General features: G+C 41.9%; 1 protein-coding gene across 1 annotated transcript; it reads right to left on the bottom strand.

Moving 5' to 3' along the window:
• Positions 1-107: 107 nt before the first annotated feature.
• Positions 108-21,729, bottom strand: LOC115774000 (solute carrier organic anion transporter family member 3A1-like). Its single transcript, XM_030721000.1, has 10 exons — positions 21,353-21,729; positions 18,399-18,858; positions 3,490-3,588; positions 3,088-3,357; positions 2,783-2,947; positions 1,836-2,034; positions 1,471-1,606; positions 1,165-1,337; positions 892-956; positions 108-651 (listed from the first exon to the last, which is right to left on the bottom strand). Exons 1-10 carry the CDS (start codon positions 21,509-21,511, stop codon positions 275-277), a joined length of 2,103 nt encoding a protein of 700 aa, XP_030576860.1. The 5' UTR covers positions 21,512-21,729; the 3' UTR covers positions 108-274.
• Positions 21,730-22,254: the final 525 nt, after the last annotated feature.

Here is a 22,254-nt window from a genome sequence, read left to right on the forward strand (position 1 = left end):
AAAAATAAATAATCATATTCCCCCGCCCTCCCTCCATCCCCCTGAAATGTTAAAGCAATATATATTTTTAAAGCCAGCTTAATTTTAGCTGACAAAAATGTGGACGTGGCAAATTTGGGGAATCATCTCTTTTTTTTTTCAGAAATGTGTGTCATATGTTTTGGACGACAAGAAGACCAGAACCTTACGGAGGACATTTCTCTGAACCGATACGCCACCACAGAAAGATCGCACCTCGGGTCTGTTGCACGTTAACGGCTCCAGTCTGCAGCCACTATAAAACAGACTCCATGTTGTCACACGTCTCACGGTCCTCCAGGTTGTATATGAACTTTGTCCTGTTGGTTGGGTTCTGGGTGATCTCCTTTCCTAAATTGTCCAGAGTCACATTGGAGGCAAAGAGTTCAGTGGGTGTGAGGTATCCCTCGTTGTTCTTGATGTACTTCCTGTAGTTCTTTCTCAGACACTGCCACGTGGTCGCGTACAGGACGAAGGCTGACGACTTGAGAACGATGGCGATGCTGACGTACAGATGCCTGTAGGCCACGTTGTCGTACAGCATGCAGGCTCCCTTCTCGCCACAGACAGAACTCCAGAACAGACAGGTGGAGTCGATGCCCATGCCGAAGATCAGAGGGGGAGGGATGAAGCCTGGGGCAGGTGGGGATTGCAGAGAGACAGCAGGTCACAAGGTCAAGAAGAACACCAGTTTGAGTTCATGTTCCTAATGTATCCAGGCAGACAGACTGATGAAGTTCACTTCAAGCAAGGTGAAAAATTGCCCTGACGTTTAAGTCACAGAGTACAACTACAGAACAGCAGCTGTAGCACAAACACAACACAGAGGGCCTTCTGCAGAGTGTGCACCAAGAGAAGCAAAGTGTTTCTTACCTATGAGTCTCAGGAGCAGGAACAGCACACCGAGGGCGTATGATTTAAGCTCTGGACTGACAGTTCTGAAAATTGAGAAAATACTTTATCCCTTTGTGTACTGTGGGAAAATAGTGTTCTTAATCAATCAACTTATAAATGATGTTATTATGAACATCCTAAGGCCACAAGTGTCTAAGCAAGAACTTTAAGTAGAACAAATAATATCCCACGATGATGTCATTATATATGAGATGATACACCCTCGTGTTTTGGCATTTGTCTGCATCATACCTGATTAGGATGATGACAGAAGGTGTCTGGGCCATAGCTCCAATCATGCTGCATACACATATAACACACAGGAAGGTGAGAAAGGCCTGTTGGCAGCCTGGACTGGGACACTTTCCTGGTAAAGCCACTGCTTCTTCACTGTTGCTGGATATACACGCACAGTTGGTCAAGTTCTGACACACAGAAAGGAAATGAGATGTGATAAGAATGTAATCGTGATTGTGGAGATCCAAAGTAAAACTCATTTAATCTGAGCCCTTCAGGTCTGGGGTAGCAATGACAGTCATCATCAGTGCCCGAACTCACTGGTTTGGTGCAGCCAGCGAAGCAGGCTGAGAGGTAGGTGACTCCATTGGAGCCACAGACGGGGCTCACCGACGCTGTGTAACAGTTACAGTTACTAATGCATGCTGACTCAGGCTGCTGCCATGACTGCAACGTCCTACGGAGGAGGTCAAAGGTCATGTTAGGGATTATGCTGCATATGTACAATGAACAGAAGCAATTTGAAAATCTAAATTAATATTTCTGGAGGACTTATTTATTCTGAGATTTGTTTCATTTTGTTCCTGCATGGACCTTTAGCCCTGTGGGAAAAATAACAGTAACTGTACTTGACTTAAAGTTCCTGGAAAGACTCGGCGTTCACATCAGTAATTCATCACTCTTACTCATTGCTGTAGGCCACTGTGACCCCAGCGACAGGCCCGGTGTCACAGCCCAAGAAGAGGAAAGAGACGTAGCAGGCAGTGGACACCAGGTTGACCAGCATGGCCATGCGGACGGCACCCAGAGCTGACAGGTTCAGCTTCTTAACCAGGAGCCCCCCCAGGAAGATTCCCAGACATGCACAGGGGATGGCGGTCATACCTGGGGAGGGAAAAATGAGTAAAACCCAACTATAGAACAACATTCCTCTAGAAAGATTAGCGTGAGCAGTGCTGTTAGATGAGAACATGAATACACTCACTCACACATACTATATTTAGATAAAGTTTTAATGTAGTTCTTATGCTTTCTATTTTTACTCCACTGTATTTTAGATGTAAATAGTTCATTTTGTACATCATTTATTGTAAATCTTTAGTCATTATTTTCCATTTTTCAAAATAAAAATCTACCAAGATATTACACCATGTTATCATCTTCACCTGCAACACTGATGTAAACATTAATGAATAAAAAAAAAAAATCCAATAATAAATCATACGTTCTGAAACTGGACAATCTGCAGTATCTGAGTATTCTGGTAAAATTAGTCATTGCTGGTTTGATTTAATTTGATTTAAAGAGGTATTAACGAGTTCTTTAAAAGTCTCACATTTACCCTGCTCATCAATGCTGGCAAGTTTTTCTGACATCAGCGTGTCGCAAAACAATAATGTCAAAGTCTTGGCAGCGGAGCTTTACAAGCCTTTTTTCGCTCTCTCTGTTCTGCAGTGTGTCCTCGCTCAGTGATAATTAAGCAGTTGTGTTGATGCTAAAAAACCTCTTGGGCCTACTCTTTCTCCCACACAAGAAGTTGCAAAGGAATCAATAAGAAATGTGAGCTGTAAGCAGAACAGATAATGGCTTTGGTATCAGTAAATTTTTATCAATATCCAACCCTACCGCCCACCTAGCAGCTGATTAGCTGAGGATGTTGTAAGGTTGAACTGCTGCTCCAGGTATTTGCCCAGAAAGGCAGCAAAGCCAGCAACCACAGCAATCTCCATACAGGCTGCCAGGGTGATACAGCTGAACACCGGATTGGAGAGAAGGTGCCTGGTGACCCGGGGGATCACTGGGTGAAAGCAGAAGAAAGAAACGATGAAAGAAAAGAGCCAAAAGAGCCAAAGCGTGTGTCCGAATTTAAATATTTCATAAATTAAATCTCTCTTGTCACTTATCGCGCCCCCTCCTCTCTTCTCTTGACCTCCTCACCTCTCAGGTGCTCACAGACTGAGAGTCCGCTGTTTATATCAAAGCCATGAATGGCTCCATTGGGTTTAGAGCCCTGGTACTCCAGGGTCAGGGAAGCAGGCAGCATGGCCTGCTCACTCTCCCCTCCACTGTCCATGTCCTGCGCATCCAGCGCCTGGGGGAAACCGAACATGAAGAGGGCTGACAGGAAGAGTAAGGCACCACACAAGAGGAAGCCGCCCCACCACGCCCCGATCCAGCGAGGGTCATCTGGGGTGATGTCCAGCTTACCTTCAATGGAGGGTAAGAAAATTCACAGCAGCCATTAATAGAGGCTAACAGCTGTACTAGTAGAGATCATGACAAAATTCTCTGTATCAGTGGAGTATAATTTTGTAATATTTGTAACCGTTTCCAACTTACTGGTATCAATGAAAACAGCATCAACATAAACTTTGGTACAGACAGAACCTAAGATGAAGCCACAGGCTGGGCCAAACACTAATGTCGAAAATAAGATACCTGAAAGACAAAACAAAGGGACAGAAGAACAACATGTGCGTCAGGAAAAAACCACCAGCAATGTTTCAGTGTTTGTATCATAAAATGACCCAAGCAAAGAAGACAAATGCATTTCCCCTCATCGCTCAGCAGAGGGCACCCTTGTATCATCACTGCAAGATGTTTATTACCAGCTCCTTCCATTAAAATATAATGCTTCCTCTTATAGAGTACATTTGTTAAATCCACTTTATGATTAGGAATCAAATGCATGTTATTTAAGCATGAAATCCATGCCAGATTCATTCACCATCACTGTAATGTGCAGCCCATAGGTTGCACAGTGTAATTGATCCAAGACTAGATTATCCAGCAGCATCATAAATAATCAAACAGGAAATGGGTTCTTACTGGAAGAGCAGCGGGGAGTGACTGATGCACTTTCTGAATGCAAAAAGCTGCCCCTCTTTTGGCACAGAGGCTGAGAGATTTCTATAAAGCATCACGCTGTGCAGGACTCTGTATGTGTGTGTGTTTGTGTGTGTTACTTAATCTGTTATCCATGCTGGTGTTAAGTGGAACAATAGGAGTGAGTTCCAGTAGCCCGACTGCTAATAATGGATCCCAAAGCAGAGGAAGCGCTGCTCCCTCCTGACAGGATGAGAGGACCAGTCAATTTCTCTGTAGGCAATTTAATGATTACTCCTCTGGACATCACCAGTTATTGTTTGTGAGAACAGGGTAGTATCATAAACTCTTTTTTAGAGATAAAACCTCTATAATATAAGTTGGAAAAAGTAGTTAACAGAAGGATTTTTGAATTTCTGGTTGACGTTTGTAGATTGACATAAACTGCAGAAAATGACCCCAGAAATATACATTCATGTGAAACTCAGTGATTCCTGCCAGGTAAGCAATACATTCAAACACAGATACAAAATATAGTGACAATCTATGCTCATTTTCACTGTTTAAATCAAATGTTAATAATAATAAATGACATGAAAAATATTTTTAAAAAAATAACTGCTTGCCCATTTGTGTCAAAAAGACCATTTCAAATATTTGTATTTTTTTTTTAAACATAATTATTTATGAGGAGATCCAACCTCAAAGGAGTGACATGTAAATGTCTGCTATGTTCGTTTAAGCCCAACATTATGACCACTAAATGCTGAAGTGGATAACACTGATTATCGCGCCTGTTAGTGGGTGGGATATATTAGGGAACAAGTGAACATTTTGTCCTCAAAGTTGATGTGTTAGAAGCAGGAAAAATGGGGAAGAGGAAGGATTTGAATGAGAGAAGAACCAAACTGATGCCAGACGATCCGAGCATCTCCAAACTGCAGCTCTTGTGGGATGTTCCCGGTCTGCAGTGGTCAGTTTCTATCCAAGGAAGGAACAGTGGTGAACCAATGACAGGGTCATGGGGGGGCCAAGGCTCACTGATGCATGTGGGGAACGATGGTTGGTCCGTGTGGTCCGACCCAACAGACGAGCTGCTGTCGCTCAAATTGACGAAAAAATGAATGCCTGTTCTGATAGAAAGGTGTCAGAATACACAGTGCATTGTGGTTTGTTGCATGTGTTGCTGTCACCCACCAAAAGTACCAACAATGGACACATGAGCATCAGAACTGGCCAGGTGCCTGGACGTCCCTTACCTGGGAAACACCTGGCACCAAGATGCACTGTGAAGAAGGCAAGCTGGCGGCCAGGCAGTGTGATGCTCTGGGCAATGCTCTGCTTGGGTCCTGCTGCCCATGTGGATGTTTACTTTGACCTTCCTAAGCATTGTTGCAGACCATGTACACCCTTTCATGGACACAGTATTCCCTGATGGCTGCGGCCTCTTCAGCGGGATAATGCGCCCTGCCGCAAAGCAAAAATGGATCAGGAATGGTTTGAGGAGCATTCCCCCGATCTCAATCCAATCAAATGTTATGCTTGATTGGTGCAAGTGAGGTGATCAAGGAGATCTGGGGTTAGAGCAGGGCCAGCTTAAACAACCAACCATTGAACAACCTCCGATATCCTCCTCTGCCTTCCACTGGGTTCAAATCACAGACACACAATGGGCGATTAATCTATAATGTATGTGACGCGGGGAGGCTGGCAAACACACACACAAACATGGCAGCGAGCCAGCAGAAAATACTGGACCTCTGCCAATCTGATCTACAGTACACCAACGCTCAATACTCCAAAAACTAGTGTGCATACAACAACCCGCTTCAGCGTTTCCTGTTACGTGAGAGCCGGGGTGGGCCGTCAAAGTGAACGAGCTGTGACAACAGCAGCAATAAGCATGATGACAGAGATGCGCAGCAAAGGTTTGTTATGCCGTGAGAAAGGTTGGAAAGCTTATAATCTTCCAGCAGCAGCTGCTGGACACCCATCAGGAGACACATTCAGGACCGATGCCAGTCTGCTGTCTGAACTCAACAGTTGGCGCTTCAGAGGCCACTTCCATGGAGACACGACTGAAAAATTTGACTCATATCTGACAGCAAGTGGGCTCACTTCCACAGAAACACTAAAAAGTGTTGATGTAAAATTATTTTGGGGGATTTTATATTTATTGTAAATACATGCAAATACATTTTTGTACTTGGAGACCAGGAGAGCAGCTTTGCACAATTCATGTTTCAAAATAATCCTTATTAATCTCTTACCTTGCCTTGGTGCAGCCCGTCAGTTCACCCTATATTTAAACAAACAAGTTTATCTTCTTTCACTGTCCCTGCAGATTTTTTCAAGTAAAAATTAAAAATCAAACAAAAACCTTGAATTTTGCTTATAATTTAGGTTTCTGCAATATGTGAGCTACAAGAAGAACAGCAACTGCTGGACTTCTGTTCCTCTGCAGAGCGAGAATGTGCACACATTTGAACTATGATCTTAAACATAATTATTTTTCTGACAAGCACAGGATTGGTTTAAGTTCTGATTGCTCATTAGAGGTATAAAGTTAATCTTTCAGGACTTATTGACTTTGCAGTAACTGTAGAGGGATGGAGAATGCTCTTAGTGTCTGTACCTGCAAACATTAAATCACTGATAGCTATGAAACATAAAAGTAAAGCTGTTGGAGAGCAATCATCCTGAGAATATATATTTCATAGTCTCTCCATATATTACAGTCGAAATACCAAAACTAGAAAATTTGTAAGGCATTGCTTTCTAACTATAGGCTGCACAAATAATAAACACAGCCTGAAACTACAATATCTCATTCCCATCTAACTTACACTGGCCTACAGTGTCCTTCAGGGACAACCTTAATGTACGTCCTCTGTTCTGAAGTATTACTGTTGCCTCCTTCTTGACACCACCTGCTGTGTTTCTTTGTAAGACGAGCTCAGGTGAAGCTAAAGGTTAAAAAAAAAACCTGCTGAGCAACATCAACATAATGTTGATTTATTATCTACAATAATGCACTGATTTCTTTCACACACAGCTGTAACTTTGTGTCACATAAATGAGGACGTCCATTCTGGCAGGTCGAGACACTCCACTTAAGCCAAGCTTGCAGAGGATGTGACAGTAACGGCTTTACTGTACAGCATGAAGACTCAGTAAAAAGTAACATTTATAATTTCTCATAAGCCTGTAATATGGCGTGACTGAACACGGGTTTGTACTTACAATATTAGTATACTGTATACAGATGCCAAATAATGTTCCCAGTTTTTCTTTACGTTCTTTAAAATGAAACCATCCAGTATGACAGACAAATATCAGATACAATATCAGCAGCCTTAAAAATGTCAGAATTAACACGTCTTAGACACAGAGCAGGTTTTCACCAGACGCTCAAATCCAGGTCTGCATATTTCTGTTTCATACACAACATATTTTTGCATATCAATCACTTTTATTTTCCATATTTTATTTGCATAAGTTAATCATTGATCAGCTGAATTTTTAAAAATATTACAGTCAACTGGGGTGAGATTGAACAAATAAGCACTCAACATGCCACCAAGTGTAAATGTAACTAACGTGTACATTTGTCTTTTTCAAAGAGTTTGCAGCCGAGTTAATCACTTGTTGCTGTTCATACTTTGAAATCATGCTGAGTTATAAGTGAGTTATAACTATAGTCAAGAAGCTACAGGTCAACCTATTCTGTGGCTGCCCTGAGGAACGACGTGAGAAGCTATAAAACTTCACGCAAATTGAGTCACACTTTTGTTTGTTTCATAGGAAACAAGCAGGTAAATTTCCTGTACAAGTCCATGTTGATGTTTTGCAGCCGGGGGGTTGCCGGTTCGAGCCCCTGTCCCTGCGCTGCGTTGTGTCCTTGGGCAAGACACTTAAACCACATTGCCTAATGGTAGCGCCGGTCTCTGGCTGCATGACCGCAGATGCTCGTCTCTGGATGAGTGATCTGGAACCATCATTTCGTTGTGTGCCTTGTGACAATGAGTTGAATCTAACATCTAATTTGTGTTTCCAGCCAAACCAACAATGAACAAAAGGGGGGTTGCTTACTTTTGAGACTGTGAGAAGTACTGCGATTAGATTACATAGATTCTGCTCATAATCTCCTTGCATGTGGTGTGCCAATAAAGGTTTAACTGAGTTAAATGGTTTTATTGTAATACCAGTTTTTTTTAATTAAAAAAGTGATCAGTCTCTCCTCATAAGCACAACACATACAGCAACGACTCAGCCCAAAAATACACAACTACTTTTTTATATATGTATACTGTATTATTTATATGTATACTGTATACTGAAGTGTATACACTCACTGGCCACTTTATTAGGCACAACTGTTCAGCTGCTTGTGAAAGCAAATGCCTAATCAGCCAATCACATGGCAGCAACTTAGAGATGCAGACACGGTCGAGACAGCAGCAGGATAACACACCCGGTCACAAATCTCAGCTCAAACTGCTTTCTTGAGTTCATTGTACTCAAATAGCCTCCACAGTCACCAGATCTTAATCCAGCAGAGCACCTTTGGGATGTGGTGGAACAGGAGATCTGCATTATCAGCTGACAAATCTGCAGCAACTGCTGGTGCTATTGTGTCAGTGCCGCCCGAAATGGAATGGAGTGTTTCCATCACCTTGTTGAGTGAAGTACGAAGGCACTTCTGAAGACAAAAAAGGTCCAACCCAATACTAGTAAAGTGTACCCAATGAAGTGGTTGGTAAGTGTGTGTTTAGTCTAAAATACTGCCTATGACATATCTGTAACTATGTAACTACATAACATGCAGTATGATTCCCAAAACCCTGCTTTGAGCTTAGGTTTTCCAGAGAGGGAATAAAGCAATATGACAAGATATGGCACATACAGCCCTGATTACAATATACCAGGGCTTCAAATTTTACTAATCACTCAGTAGGTGATAAATTTAAACCATGCATGTAGTGGAAAGCAGCTTGCAGCCTTAACTCACAAAGCAGCACTAAGCTGATTTAAATATAGAGCTATAGCCTTCTTTTTGGATTTTAATATAAATAAACATAAATTTGACCCTTGTGCAAAAAACTACAAAGAAAAAAATGACACATGATAAAACTTATACTCACGGTAAATCAAGCCCCACATTGTGCCTTTTTTTTGCCTACTAGTAATGATTGCAGCAGATGCAAGGTCATACTGTTAGACAAGGCTCTTCTACCTGGTCACACTGCCAGCATATGAATAATTTCACACTCAGGCTCACATTATGGCACAGTTCAATCGCTGGCACTTTGTCTCTTGGCCAAGGTGCTCTTAAAAGGTCTGAGTGGACAGCGTGTGCTGAGTCAGCGTCCATTCCCTTCCTCTGCTGTCCTACAGTGGAGGAGTAATAACTCCAGTGGAATAAAAACATTTTTGCTGCAGTGGACTCTAAACTTGCAGCCTCACACTGCTTCATTACACGCATTAAAGCGATGAATAGAGGCTAAGATAAAAGAAGCTGGCCCTGCAGCTATGGAGCTGGACTCCGAGCTCCTCCTAGGCTGCTCTTTTACTGTACTTTCATTTATTGTAGGTTACTGTGCTCTAAAGCCCTGTGCTGTAATTTGTTGTATTTTTGTCATCAATACAACAAATACAGTCCTCTGTTACAGGCTTGAAATAATCTTGATGTCCAACTTACTCTGAGTTTTTGTACTTTCACTTGATAATAAGGAAGTCTAATCAAGATGTGTTGCTTTGCCTGAATATTTGCCGTCTTCTCTTGACCCCACGTTACAAAAATACTGGCAACCACCCCCCAGTCTCCTGGTAGTAAAAATTCAGAGACTTACACAGAAATCAAATGGAAACATCAAATAATTATAAATACTGACTATTCCTTAAGTATAATTACATTATTACCAGCATTATCATGTCACTTTAAATGACCAAGCAGGGATTTCTTTGTTACTGTTTCTTTCATATCTTTTTCCAGGTGTTCAATATTTTAACTATACTGCTGATTGTAACTGACATGTTTATTAATGCATTCAGGAACATAAAAATCTGTCCTTCCAACCCAGAAGAAAATGAGTAGTTATTATACTACGCCCAAAAAAAGATTCCGGTGGCCCTGCCGTGTGAGTTTCAGATCCTCAAACCTTTTTTTTTTTATTGGCAAAACAAAAGTAACCTTCACACTCACTTAAAAACCCAGATTATAAATGTTGCAGCAGCCACAAATGCAGGGTCACTCCTGACAGGACAAAATGGAAACTGCATCATAGCAGCTAAGACGAACAGGCGCATGTCTCAATACATGAGCAGGGCCCAGAAAGGAATTGGCAGAGATTCCAGAGGAGCAAAACACCAGCTACTGGTAGACAGAGCAGTCACTCGAGACTGTGAGACCAGACTGACCAACCTGTGCACCGCCTGGATTGACTACAAGAAAGCCTATGACTCGATGCTGCACACGTGGATCCTGGAATGCCTAGAACTGTACAAGCTCAACAGGACCCTAAGATCCTTCATCAGGAATTCAATGGGAATGTGGAGAACAACACTAGAGGCCAAGTTCAAGCCAATTGCACAAGTCACCATCAAGTGTGGGATTTACCAAGGAGATGTCCCCACTAATGCATAGGCCTGAACCCCCTCAGCCAGATCATTAATAAGAATGGCTACAGTCACTGACTACAGAACGGAGCAAACATCAGACACCCCCTGTACATGGATGACACCAAGCTGTATGCCAGGATTCACAGAAATAATATTGGAATGTCATTCAGACTGGACCTCTGACCTTTACCTCAAAGTACAGATCACTGATATTTGAACTCAGATGCACCTATTGTATCAATTTGAATATCCTTCATTGCCTCGCTCTCAAGTTATCGTGTTCACAAAGAATAGAATAGAATAGAATAGAATGCCTTCATTTGTCATTATACAGAATGTACAATGAGATTGGAGGGCCACTCCTGTCCAGTGCCCCAAAGTTGGCTGTCCATGCCACCCGATGCCCATCTGTCCACACACACACACACACACACACACACACACACACACACACACACACACACACACACACACACACACACACACACAGGCTGACGATTAATCACGCTAACTACACACTTGTAATAAGTGGGCTCAGAGCTTACCAATCAACAATCAAATCTGTGGTCTCAAACTGGTAGTTCATAAAACGATGAAATCAGGGTGGCTACGACCACCTTTTACACACAGTCTGTGAGTTAAGTGCCTGATAATACTGGCTCACTTGCACTACAGCTGGGACTGAAGGGAATATTGTTTTAAAACAATTGAGTCATAATCCCCAATACTGCACAAAGTAACACTCTGACCTAAACGTACTGGATAAAGTACCGGATTATCAAAGCTATTATTTATCCTGAGGCCAAGATGAATAAGGGCTCCACATCCAAAGTTTGTTAAGACAGTTGACTCAAAACCACAAACAGGACCCTGCATAAGCAGAACTATTTAAAGAACACCCATATACTGTATTGTGTTAAGATGTAAAGCACTCCAGGGTTTGATGGTACATTATTGTTAAAATTGCACACAGCATGCAGGCTTCTGCTTTACTGTAAGACCCTCTGTGGTGGATACAATAGGTAGAATGGTTAGCTGCCTTCACATGGGGTAGCTGTCAAGCAGCTGGCAGCAATCAATTAAATAATTACAATTTGGCTTGGACTTACAGGAAGCCATTTTCTCCTCATTTCAGCAATCTTTCACTGCATTTGAGCCACACATCAAGACTGAAGTGAATATATTATGCTTTTCCTTATTTTTGGTCAATTATATATATATATATATATATATATATATATATATATATATATATATATATATATATATATATATATATATATATATATATATATATATATATATATATATATTAGGGGTGGGACTCGATTAAAAAAATTAATCGAATTAATTACAAGCTTTGTAATTAATTAATCGAAATTAATCGCATTTTAATCGCATTTCAATATTTGACATGAGAAATATTAATTTAAGTTTAGTTGATGAATGAATCAATATACATAAGCTTAAACTTTAAAATCTTGTTTATTTTCCCACCAGTCTACTACACAGACCAATGAAGGGTGGAAGTGCTCCTGTGATAAGCAAACTCCTGAAATTAAAGTTAAGCATCATAACTGGATAGTTTTATTCTACATTAATGTCTCACTTGTTATAGTTGGAAATTAATCATTTACTCAGCTGTATTCCTTGATGTTGAAATGTGTTATGCTTGTTTTAACAGCTTATTTTGAATTAAAGATTTAAAATTAAACCACAAAAAGGAGAAAAAGTTCATTCTCCGTTTAACAGCTGCTTTAAACAGCTGTGCTTCACACTCACGGTTGCTAGGCGACATGAGCTACGCAGAGGTGACGGCAGCTGATATGAAGGCTAGCCGCTCACTTCCGGCCTTTGTGGTGTTCGTGGGCTGCGAAAGACGTGGGCCGGGTCCTTCGCAGGATGCGGCCCCTAATTTGGACATTGTGCGTCGATATAATCTGTATGCCGGGAACTCGTGCACTGAGAAACGTTCCACGGTGCAAAGTGCGATTAAAATGCGTTAAAATTTTTAACGCGTTAATTTCCCCATAATTAATTAATCGAAATTAACGCGTTAAAGTCCCAGCCCTAATATATATATATATATATATATATATATATATATATATATATATATATATATATATATATATATATATACACACACAAACACACACAGTTACAATGGTGGATACCCATTTTAAAAATGGCCAGAGTTTGAAATAATATAAAAAGGATCCTTGTGAGACAAAAGCTCAGGGTTCAGACTGTTTCAGATCGCTCTTGTCTCTGCTCTTCTTCTGCTCACGGCTCAGTATGATGTCAGTGATAAGGGATAAATTTAATAAGGCCATCTTAGATACACAGCTCTGTCCCACCTGCTGTTCAAGCCCTCTGATCAGAAGAAGGCTGGCTTAAAGGATGAGGGAAGGGAGCAACAATGCTGCACCAAGGCCCAGTATAAGATAAATGAGGATTATTTTGAACTGTCAATCATGCAAAGTTCCTCTAATAATGTCCAAGACTTTAATGTGAGTTTATAGGTACAGCATTCACACAAGCATGCAAAATATTGTGCATTTACAACAGCTGCAGTGGGCTGTAAGCTCACCAGTATGTCTGTATGATAATTAATGGCTCCACTACATGAAGTGTTACTAGGGATGATGGTGCACTGAGAGCAGCGCCAGCAGAAAAGGCCAAATATTTACAGCCAAATCAATTTTAACATCTACTGGATGGAAACAGATATTCGTGGGTACCACAGGATGAATCCTAATCGCTTTAATAAAAAAAAAAAAAACTGCCATGAGATCAGCATTTCATTTGTTTCATGCTTACTCAGATTTTTCCCACTAACCATGTTTGTTCTTTTTTACTTTAGTGCTAACAATGTAATCTATGACGGCAACAACTCCAAGCATACATTGTACTAATGCTGACATGCTGGCTTTGGCACTTAGTTCAAAGCAGTGCTGGTGCCAAAGTGGTGCCTCACAGAAACATATTTCATCACACGGATCCCACTCTGCTACTGCAGGTCATCACAGCTGCATTACTGCAGTTTTACCCCCCCTTACTGCCAGGAAGCACAATGATCTGGTCTGATGGCCGTCTAACTGAACAGTTAGCAACAGTGTCTGTTTCTTTTTAGCAGCCTGCTGCCTGATCTGTTGCTCACAATGATTAGGATTGACACACACACACAGAGGAACAAAACAGAGTGAAGTACAAGACACACACACACACACACACACACACACACACACACACACACACACACACACACACACACACACACACACACACACACACACACACACACACACACACGTGCGCGCGTGCAAGAGCAAGGCCACATAACATTTGAGAAAGAACAGGCAGGCACACGGAGACAGAGCAGATCTATGCTATGACAACTGTTTAATGTTTCCTGGATTACTCTTGAGTATTCTTTTGCGTGTCCTTCATTCAGGCAGTATTGATCCATGTGGAGTGAAGATGTGGCCACAAAAGAGCAGCCTTTCCTTCAATCCTCTGCTTTGTTAGCAAGCCTGTGAAGAGCTGCCGCTTTAATATTTAATCATTTGGTTAGATGTTTGCTAAACTACACCTAACCGCTTCTCTGTCGCGCTGCATTATTCAGGAGGTTTTCTTACAGCCTAAATGTGCCTTCACACATCAGGCTTGTCAAACAACACCACCGCCCTGAAAGTAGAAAAAAAAGGAAATACAAAGAAGCACAGAACACATACGTACTGTATAAATACCAACAACACAACAGCAGTCACATTGTAGGAGGTAACCATGGCAATCAACATGCCTGGATTGTCAAAAAAAATGGAGAGCAGAGAGGGGGTGGTGGAGAGAAAAGACTAATGTAAGAGTACTATCTGTAAGTGTCAAAGGAAGAAGCTTGGGGGATGTTATGAAAGAGAAAAGGCTGCAGTAGATTTAGCCGGGACACATAAAAGTGGACTTCATACCAAATCAGATTCAACTGAAGTCCACAGTGCAATGTATTAGAGCTGACCCATTCAGGAGACCACTGATGGCACCAAAATTCAGTGGTGCATTTCTAATATTATTTTCTGATTTCCCTTTTAACAGTGATGTGGTGAAGAAGCCAAGTGCCTGCATGCTGTATATGTCTAAAGCTACTTTCAGTTGCCACAGGAGGTCCTGCTGCATGTTTGCAGATTTTTCCTTTTATTATTTTTTTCCCACCAGATCCCCCTCCTGATGCAACCTCCCCAAAGGATTTGTGTCTCCTCCTGGAATCAAACCAGGGAGGTTTGGCTTGTTTGGCAAAGGTGTAAACCATCACACAATGAATTCACTCGTCTAGTTTATGGTCCAACTTTTAAAATGTGTGAAGATGACACTGAACAAGCTGAGCTCTAGATATCATAAATCAACGAGTTTGGCATGAGCTCTGAAATCTGGGCTCACAACTGTGACCAGTATGCTAGCATCAAGTTAGCAGCCTTGTTAAATGTGATGTTATTTTCTTCTAATTTTCATGATAATTCTCGCAGAAACTTCAAAGCTGCAAAAATCATATTTGGGACGACCCTGCATTATGTGTATTTTCTGAAATAACCCTTCAGCTTGTTGATATTTTTTGGCCAATTAGACATGATTGTGGATTGCAACAAATGGTGATATTCAAAGCCAATAAGAGGATGATTATGAATGACTTTAGTACCCTCCTGACATTTTTTCCAGCCCCACCCTGAGGCAAACATTTGTGGTTTTGACTGAATGTTTCCTTCAGGATGAACTGCACCATCATCACATGAAATACTGGTTCATCTCCAGCCTTCATTGTCCTTTGTGCTTAGTGCTAATTAGTAAAACATTGCTAAATTAAGATGGTGTTTATTATCTATATCAGCCCTGTTAAACATCAAATGCTGATATTCATATTTGGCTAACAGTGCTAATGGTTGCTAATCAATTTAAATGCCAACGTAGAATGTGCGCTAATGCATACTTTTGTAAACCTGAAAGAAACGTAAATAAATATGGATCATGATGTCATAATGGGACCGTGTGTGGTTAGCACATCATATTTGCACTGAAAGAAAAACATCAGCTATCTGGTATGAGTAGGCCTCTAACCGAGCAGGAGGGTAACCCAAGAGGGTGGATTGTTGGGTGCAGTGCTCTCCTTCCTCTCCTCCATCGTCACCTCTCTGTGCTCCACACTGAGTGCTGCTGGCAGAGACTGTGCAGATCAAAGCAGGCACAGAACAATCTGCAGGCCTGCTCGCCCTGCAAAGAGGTCTGTGCTGAGATGGAAGCAGAAAAAAATGCATCTCGCCAAGGAGCCTGTGAGGAGGAGCAACTAGCCATAAGGAAATAAAAACCAAACAGCATGTTTATTTGACTATTATTGACTATATATTTTCTGTATATAGTGCTTATGTATATGTGTATAGTGTTTTTCTATTTTATTCTATTCTATTTTTAGTTTTCTGTACTGAGCTGCTGTAATGCGCAAATTTCCCCGTCGTGGGATCATTAAAGTTTTATCTTATCTTATCTTATCTTATCTTATTTGTCAGCACCTTTGTTTCTATTACTACAACAAACCCATCTGCTGACAGGCCTTATTGCATCATAGAGATTTAATGTGTTTGTGATTCCTGCATCAGACTGAACATCACATCCAGCTGAAAAATGTCATTTTTCAATATCAAGGTTGATAACTTATAATCAGCTGATTATAAGTTATTTTTGCATTCCAAAGTTTTTACACTGGCAGTTCTATTCTCCCAGTGTTGGTGCAAATTCTAGAAATAAATTGCGGCTAGTTTAGCACAGCTGTAATTTGCACACATTCCTCATCAAAAAATGCACCTCTCTCCCTCTTAATGTGACATCAGGAAGGAATACAGTTAGGATCAATATAGGAAAATCCTTTAAATGCCCGGATAGCCCCTGCATATGAAGCATGCCGCTCTATATAAACCAAATTTGTAGCTTTACCCACCAACCTATTTAAGGTTGACTATCCCCCAGGGGGAATTTGCATTATCGACAGCAGGCATTTTACATACATTTAGCAAAAATGCATGCAATATGCACATATATTAACACACAAGTTAACAACCCTACTGCTGCCATTGTATCAAAAGAACCACCGCAGAAAATAACAGCACAAATGTGACTTGTTTGAAAAGCCGGTATCTGGAAGAACAGCTCTATCAGGAGGCACAACCTCAGCTTTCATAGAAGCAAATTAAACTTACTACATAAAAAGATGCTCAGAGTCCAGTTGGATGACATGTGCTTTCTGCGCCTCTCTAACATGTTTATGAGAGTCTCCTGTCTCGCATTCTCTCCATCTGCCCAGACGGACCTCTGCTGCTAGCAGGTCGCACGAATGGCACATAGCTTCAGTGACTGCCTTTGAACTGTTGCCTTGGTAACTTTGGCACACAGGGTGAAATGCATGTTATTTCGACCTCTTGGTTGCTGCTGTAACTAAAACCACAGCCCTTTGCTGCTGACCTTCAAATGCTTGCTAAAGTTGGGAAAACATGCCTTCCCAAAGGGCCCCTGCAGATATGAAAGAGGGCAAGATCAGGCCTCACTCTCAGTGAGCTGCAATGAATAATGGATATTAAATTGCCAGTAATCTTCTGTTTACAAAACATTTAGCACATAACTTAATTTTGCCATCACACTCAGTGTCCAAAATAATAAGTATTTTATTAAGAAAAAAAGATATTCTTCATCAATTTTTGCATAACGCTGAATGCATACTTTGCAACACTGCAATGTACACTTGCTGAGCATTTAATTAATAAAATCAACTGTACACCCAATGCATTCTGTGTCTCAGAAGCTACTGGCATCACAGAGTTATGCACAAGGTGTCCTTTGGTGATGGTGCCTTGGAGCCGTAGTGATTTTGGATGCCGAGAGATAAATGCCTCGTTGTAAAGAGCTACAAAGTCCACATTAGTTGAACAGAAAAGTAACAACAGATCAAGTCCAAGCAGCAGCCCCCGGAGCCGAGAAATTAAGCCAACGCATGAGGTGCCAAAATCTGCAGTTCTTCTAATGGACACTTGAGGCTGGCTCCAACAACGAGCCAGTCCCCACAGACTCCCATGTCAAAATGCATAAATCAACAGTATTAAAAAGTATGGTTACAGTGTAGTACATGAAAATCGTATTGGGCTGGCATTAATTTTTTGTAACTCATCCATTTGGATACCTAAGTTAGGGCCCTGTCTGCTTTGATTGACAACTGTCCTGACACAGGCAGCTCACCTCTGCAAAGTGGAGTCACTGAAGAAGACCTCACCACTGTGTTTGTGCTGGTGGGGTTTTTTTTTCTTGTTCTTTTTTTTGCATGGGGGTGGGGTGCTTTTTTTATGGAACTATCTGACAAATAATATGACTTACTGCGTGGTACAGCCAATCCAAGAAGGATGTGCATCTTTTATCTCGTCTATGATTAAGTTATATGTTTGTCAGCCAAGAAGTGGTTGTATTCAAATATGCCAGTTCATGTTCACATCAAATATCAGAAAATTGGTCTGAAAAACAAAAAACAACAAGCAAGACGGAGCTCTGTGGATGAAAACGCTGTGAGAGGTCTGAGGACAATGAGCAGACTTCTTGGAGCTGACAGTGTTTCAAACCACAGTGATCAGAGCACCAGTGAACACAGCTCTTCACTAACACTGATCAGCCGGAGAATCCTCAGTTAAATCCTTCATGTGCCGAGTATAAAATACAGCTATTAAAAAGAATGCACACTTGACAATCATCTTCCATGTTTTACCTCTGCGGTGACTCACCTATATACAGTGAGGAGTCCTTTCTGTGGACATGGTCATCAATGTAGGACACTCCCAGAGGCTGAACAGGTGTGGCCCCAATGCCCAGCAGGACCTGGGCTCCGATGAGCAGAAGGTACATCATGTTGGTGTTGGCTCGGTTGCCACATTTAAACCCAGAGTCTCTGTTCTCTGACCTGGAGATGTTGGAGCAGACATCCCTGCCATCCTCAGCATGCCACGAGTCACCGGCCTCGTACTCATACTGATGAGTCAGGAACTCTGGCAGGGCTGACAGCAAGGCCCCCAGTGCCATGACAATCCCACCGCAGCCAATCAGGCGTGGACGGTGAGCCTTGGCGCCAAAGTAGCTGACAAAGAGGATGAGGGCCAGGTTGCCGATTTCAAAGCTGCTGGCGATGACACCCACATCTGCACTCTGGAGGTTGAACCGTCTCTCCAGAGTGGTTAGAACACTTACCTGGCAGAGAAAGAGAGAAAGGGACAGAGATGAAGGACAAGTGTTACAACTTGCAGCCGATGACATCACAGTTTAAGGTGAGTTTATACACTTGATTTCCATTTCTGTGTATCTGAATAAATTGCTACAACTGAAGTTATTGAAGTATGAAGTTTATATATTTTCCATTCCACTTTAAGTGTTGATTTACAATAATAAGAGTATTTAGCTTCAGGTGTTAGCAGGCTGGAAAAACAGCCATCTGTCCCTCCCGTAGAGCTTATTTGAACCTGTTGATAACACAGAAGCTGCTACTCTACAGAGTGGGCAGCTGCCCGCCTATCCCCATCCTCCTATCAGATACGCCTAAAAAAGTCCCCGAGGCTAGCCTGATACCAAACTCAGCGAAGGGAATATGTGCATGTGTGTGGCTTTAGGCAAGAAACTTCATGTAGCTGCTCTAATTAAATGGACACAAACACATACCAGCTGTGTTCAGGGTGTGTAAGTGATAAAGTGGCTCCTTGCATCATGTACTGGATCACCTACAAGACTGAAGGCAAACAGCTAGCTAGAAGTTATTTTAGTCAAAAGCAAAGAAAAAGCCCAGAATCACACTCATTCCACGGCAGTGAACTCAGGTGAATTATGTGTGACAGCGTTTCATCCTATGCTGTACTGTTTATCCTGTCACACTGAGCTCCATTGCAGCTTTTTTATTATCAAGAAGAGCTCCAACTAATGATTATGACTGATCAACTGTTTTAAAATGTCTGTCACATTTTACTAAAAATCAAGATGGTGACTATTCCAAAAAAAAATCCCCAAAAGAAGTAATTTTTACAAATGACTAACAAATTAAATGATTATCTAAATAGCTGATAACTAATAGTTTTAGAAGAAAACTGATGGCCATTTGTTGTGAGTGTAGTTGGAAACTGACTTTAATGTAACTTTAACCTTCCAAAGGTTGGTAAAAACTATGGCTCATATATCTGCTGATGGATATATAACTGTGTATCATGACCTCAGCCTAGTCATGCTGTACTGATGATGTCCTTGGAGGAGAGGAAGCCAGGAAACCAAAACTCTTCCAAAACTAGTGTACAACCTCTGACTGACCTCTAAAATGTATCTGTATCAAACACTGGTGTATTACTTAAACTGTGGCACACTAACAAGACCTGCTACCATACACATCTGATTAGTTTACACTCAGCTTATAAATCTGTTCCATGACATTGCAAACTGATTTAAAAGGTGCAAGGATTTCAATGACAATATTAAGACTCAACAAGTCTGTTGTACTGAATTTAGTAGCCCACTGTGAATCAAAAAAGCAATAATAAATAGTGATAGCAAACGGTATAGGACAGGACAGATGGCGGTTCTGTGATTCTTTTATTTGCAGAGGCATTTGCTGAAGGTGCGTCTTTGGTTTGGGAAGAGGAAGTTCCACAACAGGCTTCAAGGGGGGGGGCTAAACCAAAAGGTTGGATCTAATGAGCTGTTTGAACTCACCATTTTCAAATTAACCTTGCTGTTTGGACTAATATCAAAGAAGTGCTTCTAATTATCTGCACCTTTCAGAGCACGTTTAGCAGATAGGCATACAGATCCTGTCTTCAGAGCTCATTAAAAATAACTTCCATTCCCTTCCTGTTATGCGGTTATTTGTGGCATCAGGACTGCGCTGCCACTTACCAGGAGAACTAGCTTTGATCACAAAAATAATGCTGATTATAAAACCCAGGTTCTTTTCTTTTCTTTTTTTTTTTTTTTTAAATACGGACTTACAGTAAGTGGTTGAGCCAAGACAGGCTAATGCTCAGCAGTTGTTCTAACTGCTGGGTTCAAGGCTTTGTCATTCATATCACTCCTGCGTTTGTGATCACTGATGAAATCTTTATGTTTTGGCTCATGAACACATTTTTCTCCTCTGCTCATACTAAATGAAGCTGATGGCTTGTACTGACATTCATCTGAGGACAACAGTTCAATATCAGCGCATAACTCTGATCACAGGGAATGCAGTGTGCTTAATGAGTCAAAAAAAGCTGCTGTCTCTTGTGTTGTGCAGATCACGTCATCTCCTAGGCCTATATCCTCCAGTGTCAAAGGCCTCCTGCATTATTGAGACTTATGGGTGCAGAGCGTGTAGCGGTATGGACCTCCTGACCAGTGTTTCGTAACCTGCTCTCCAACAGATCATCCATATAAGCAAATAAAATTTTCCATACAACGTGGAGTCTACTGCCGCTGTGACGCGCTTTGTGACATACAGATGGCGCATAGGCCCGATGGATAATACGCAGCAAGTCATCAGTCAGCGGCTTCTGGATGATGTGATTTTAGTAATGTGATCAAAATAATACGGTTATTACACGCAGCAGCTGAAGCAGCGCACCGTTTTTCACCGTCTGCCCGCGCCGGTCTGAAGGGCGCTGCGTTAACCCCATGTTACCTGAGAAACATGACGTTCCTTCAGACCAACACTGTGCCCCCTGAAACTCACCAGATAGGCGCCCACGGTGCCCTGTGCCAACATGAGAGCACATTCCGACACCAGGAAAATCTTAATGTTGGAAAAACACGAGGTTTTCTTCTGATTGTCATCTTGCTCCGGGTCGTCGGTGCTGCTCCGCTCTGTGCAGATCTGATTTTTAACCTGCATCCTTCGGCTCAGGCTCCGGTCAGGGTGGACGGCATGAAACTGAACGGGTCCGGTCCGGCGGAGGGCATCTGGTTATGCTGATGATGACGAGCTGCACTGCAGAAGAAGCGCGAACCTGCTGTCAATAGCCCGTCTAGGCTTGAATATACAACGAGAAACACTGCCGTCCACTCAGCAGTGCGCACAGTCCGTCAGCGACCTCTCTTCACGCCTGTCCAGTCAGTGCCCATCGGCTACATCACATTTAAATACGTGCGTTACGCTTGTATATGTGTGACGGCTTAAGCGTAGAACTACAGGACGCGCTTTCCCCACATCCGGGACTTTTGCCTACATTTACACGAAGCCGACCGGTTTTGGTTTCTCAGTCCGGTTCCGAGACGCGGCTCTCCGTCCCGCAAGAGGTGCTATGATGCTCCTCCCACCCATGGACCACAGCACAACGGGAGCGCTGTTACCTCACTGTCTCCCCCCTTCTCAGTTCTTCCCCCTCGTTTAAATATACGCATCATCCATAAGATTTACACTACAGGCTTGGTTTATTAATTTGCACACAATATTTCATCAGAAAGCTTCGAGAAAGGATCCTCATAACTACACCATGAACATTTTTTTTTTCTGTTGGTCGTTTCAGGTTGCAGGTTAATAAGGTTAATAAATACCACACGTGCTCTTTGCAACAGCAGAGCAACAATTACAGAAGCCTCGTTTCGCACCTTCAGTTTTCACCAGTTTAACAGAAG

The sequence above is a fragment of the Archocentrus centrarchus genome, chromosome 3, assembly GCF_007364275.1.
Source record: "Archocentrus centrarchus isolate MPI-CPG fArcCen1 chromosome 3, fArcCen1, whole genome shotgun sequence".
NCBI classification, from domain to species: Eukaryota; Metazoa; Chordata; class Actinopteri; order Cichliformes; family Cichlidae; genus Archocentrus; species Archocentrus centrarchus.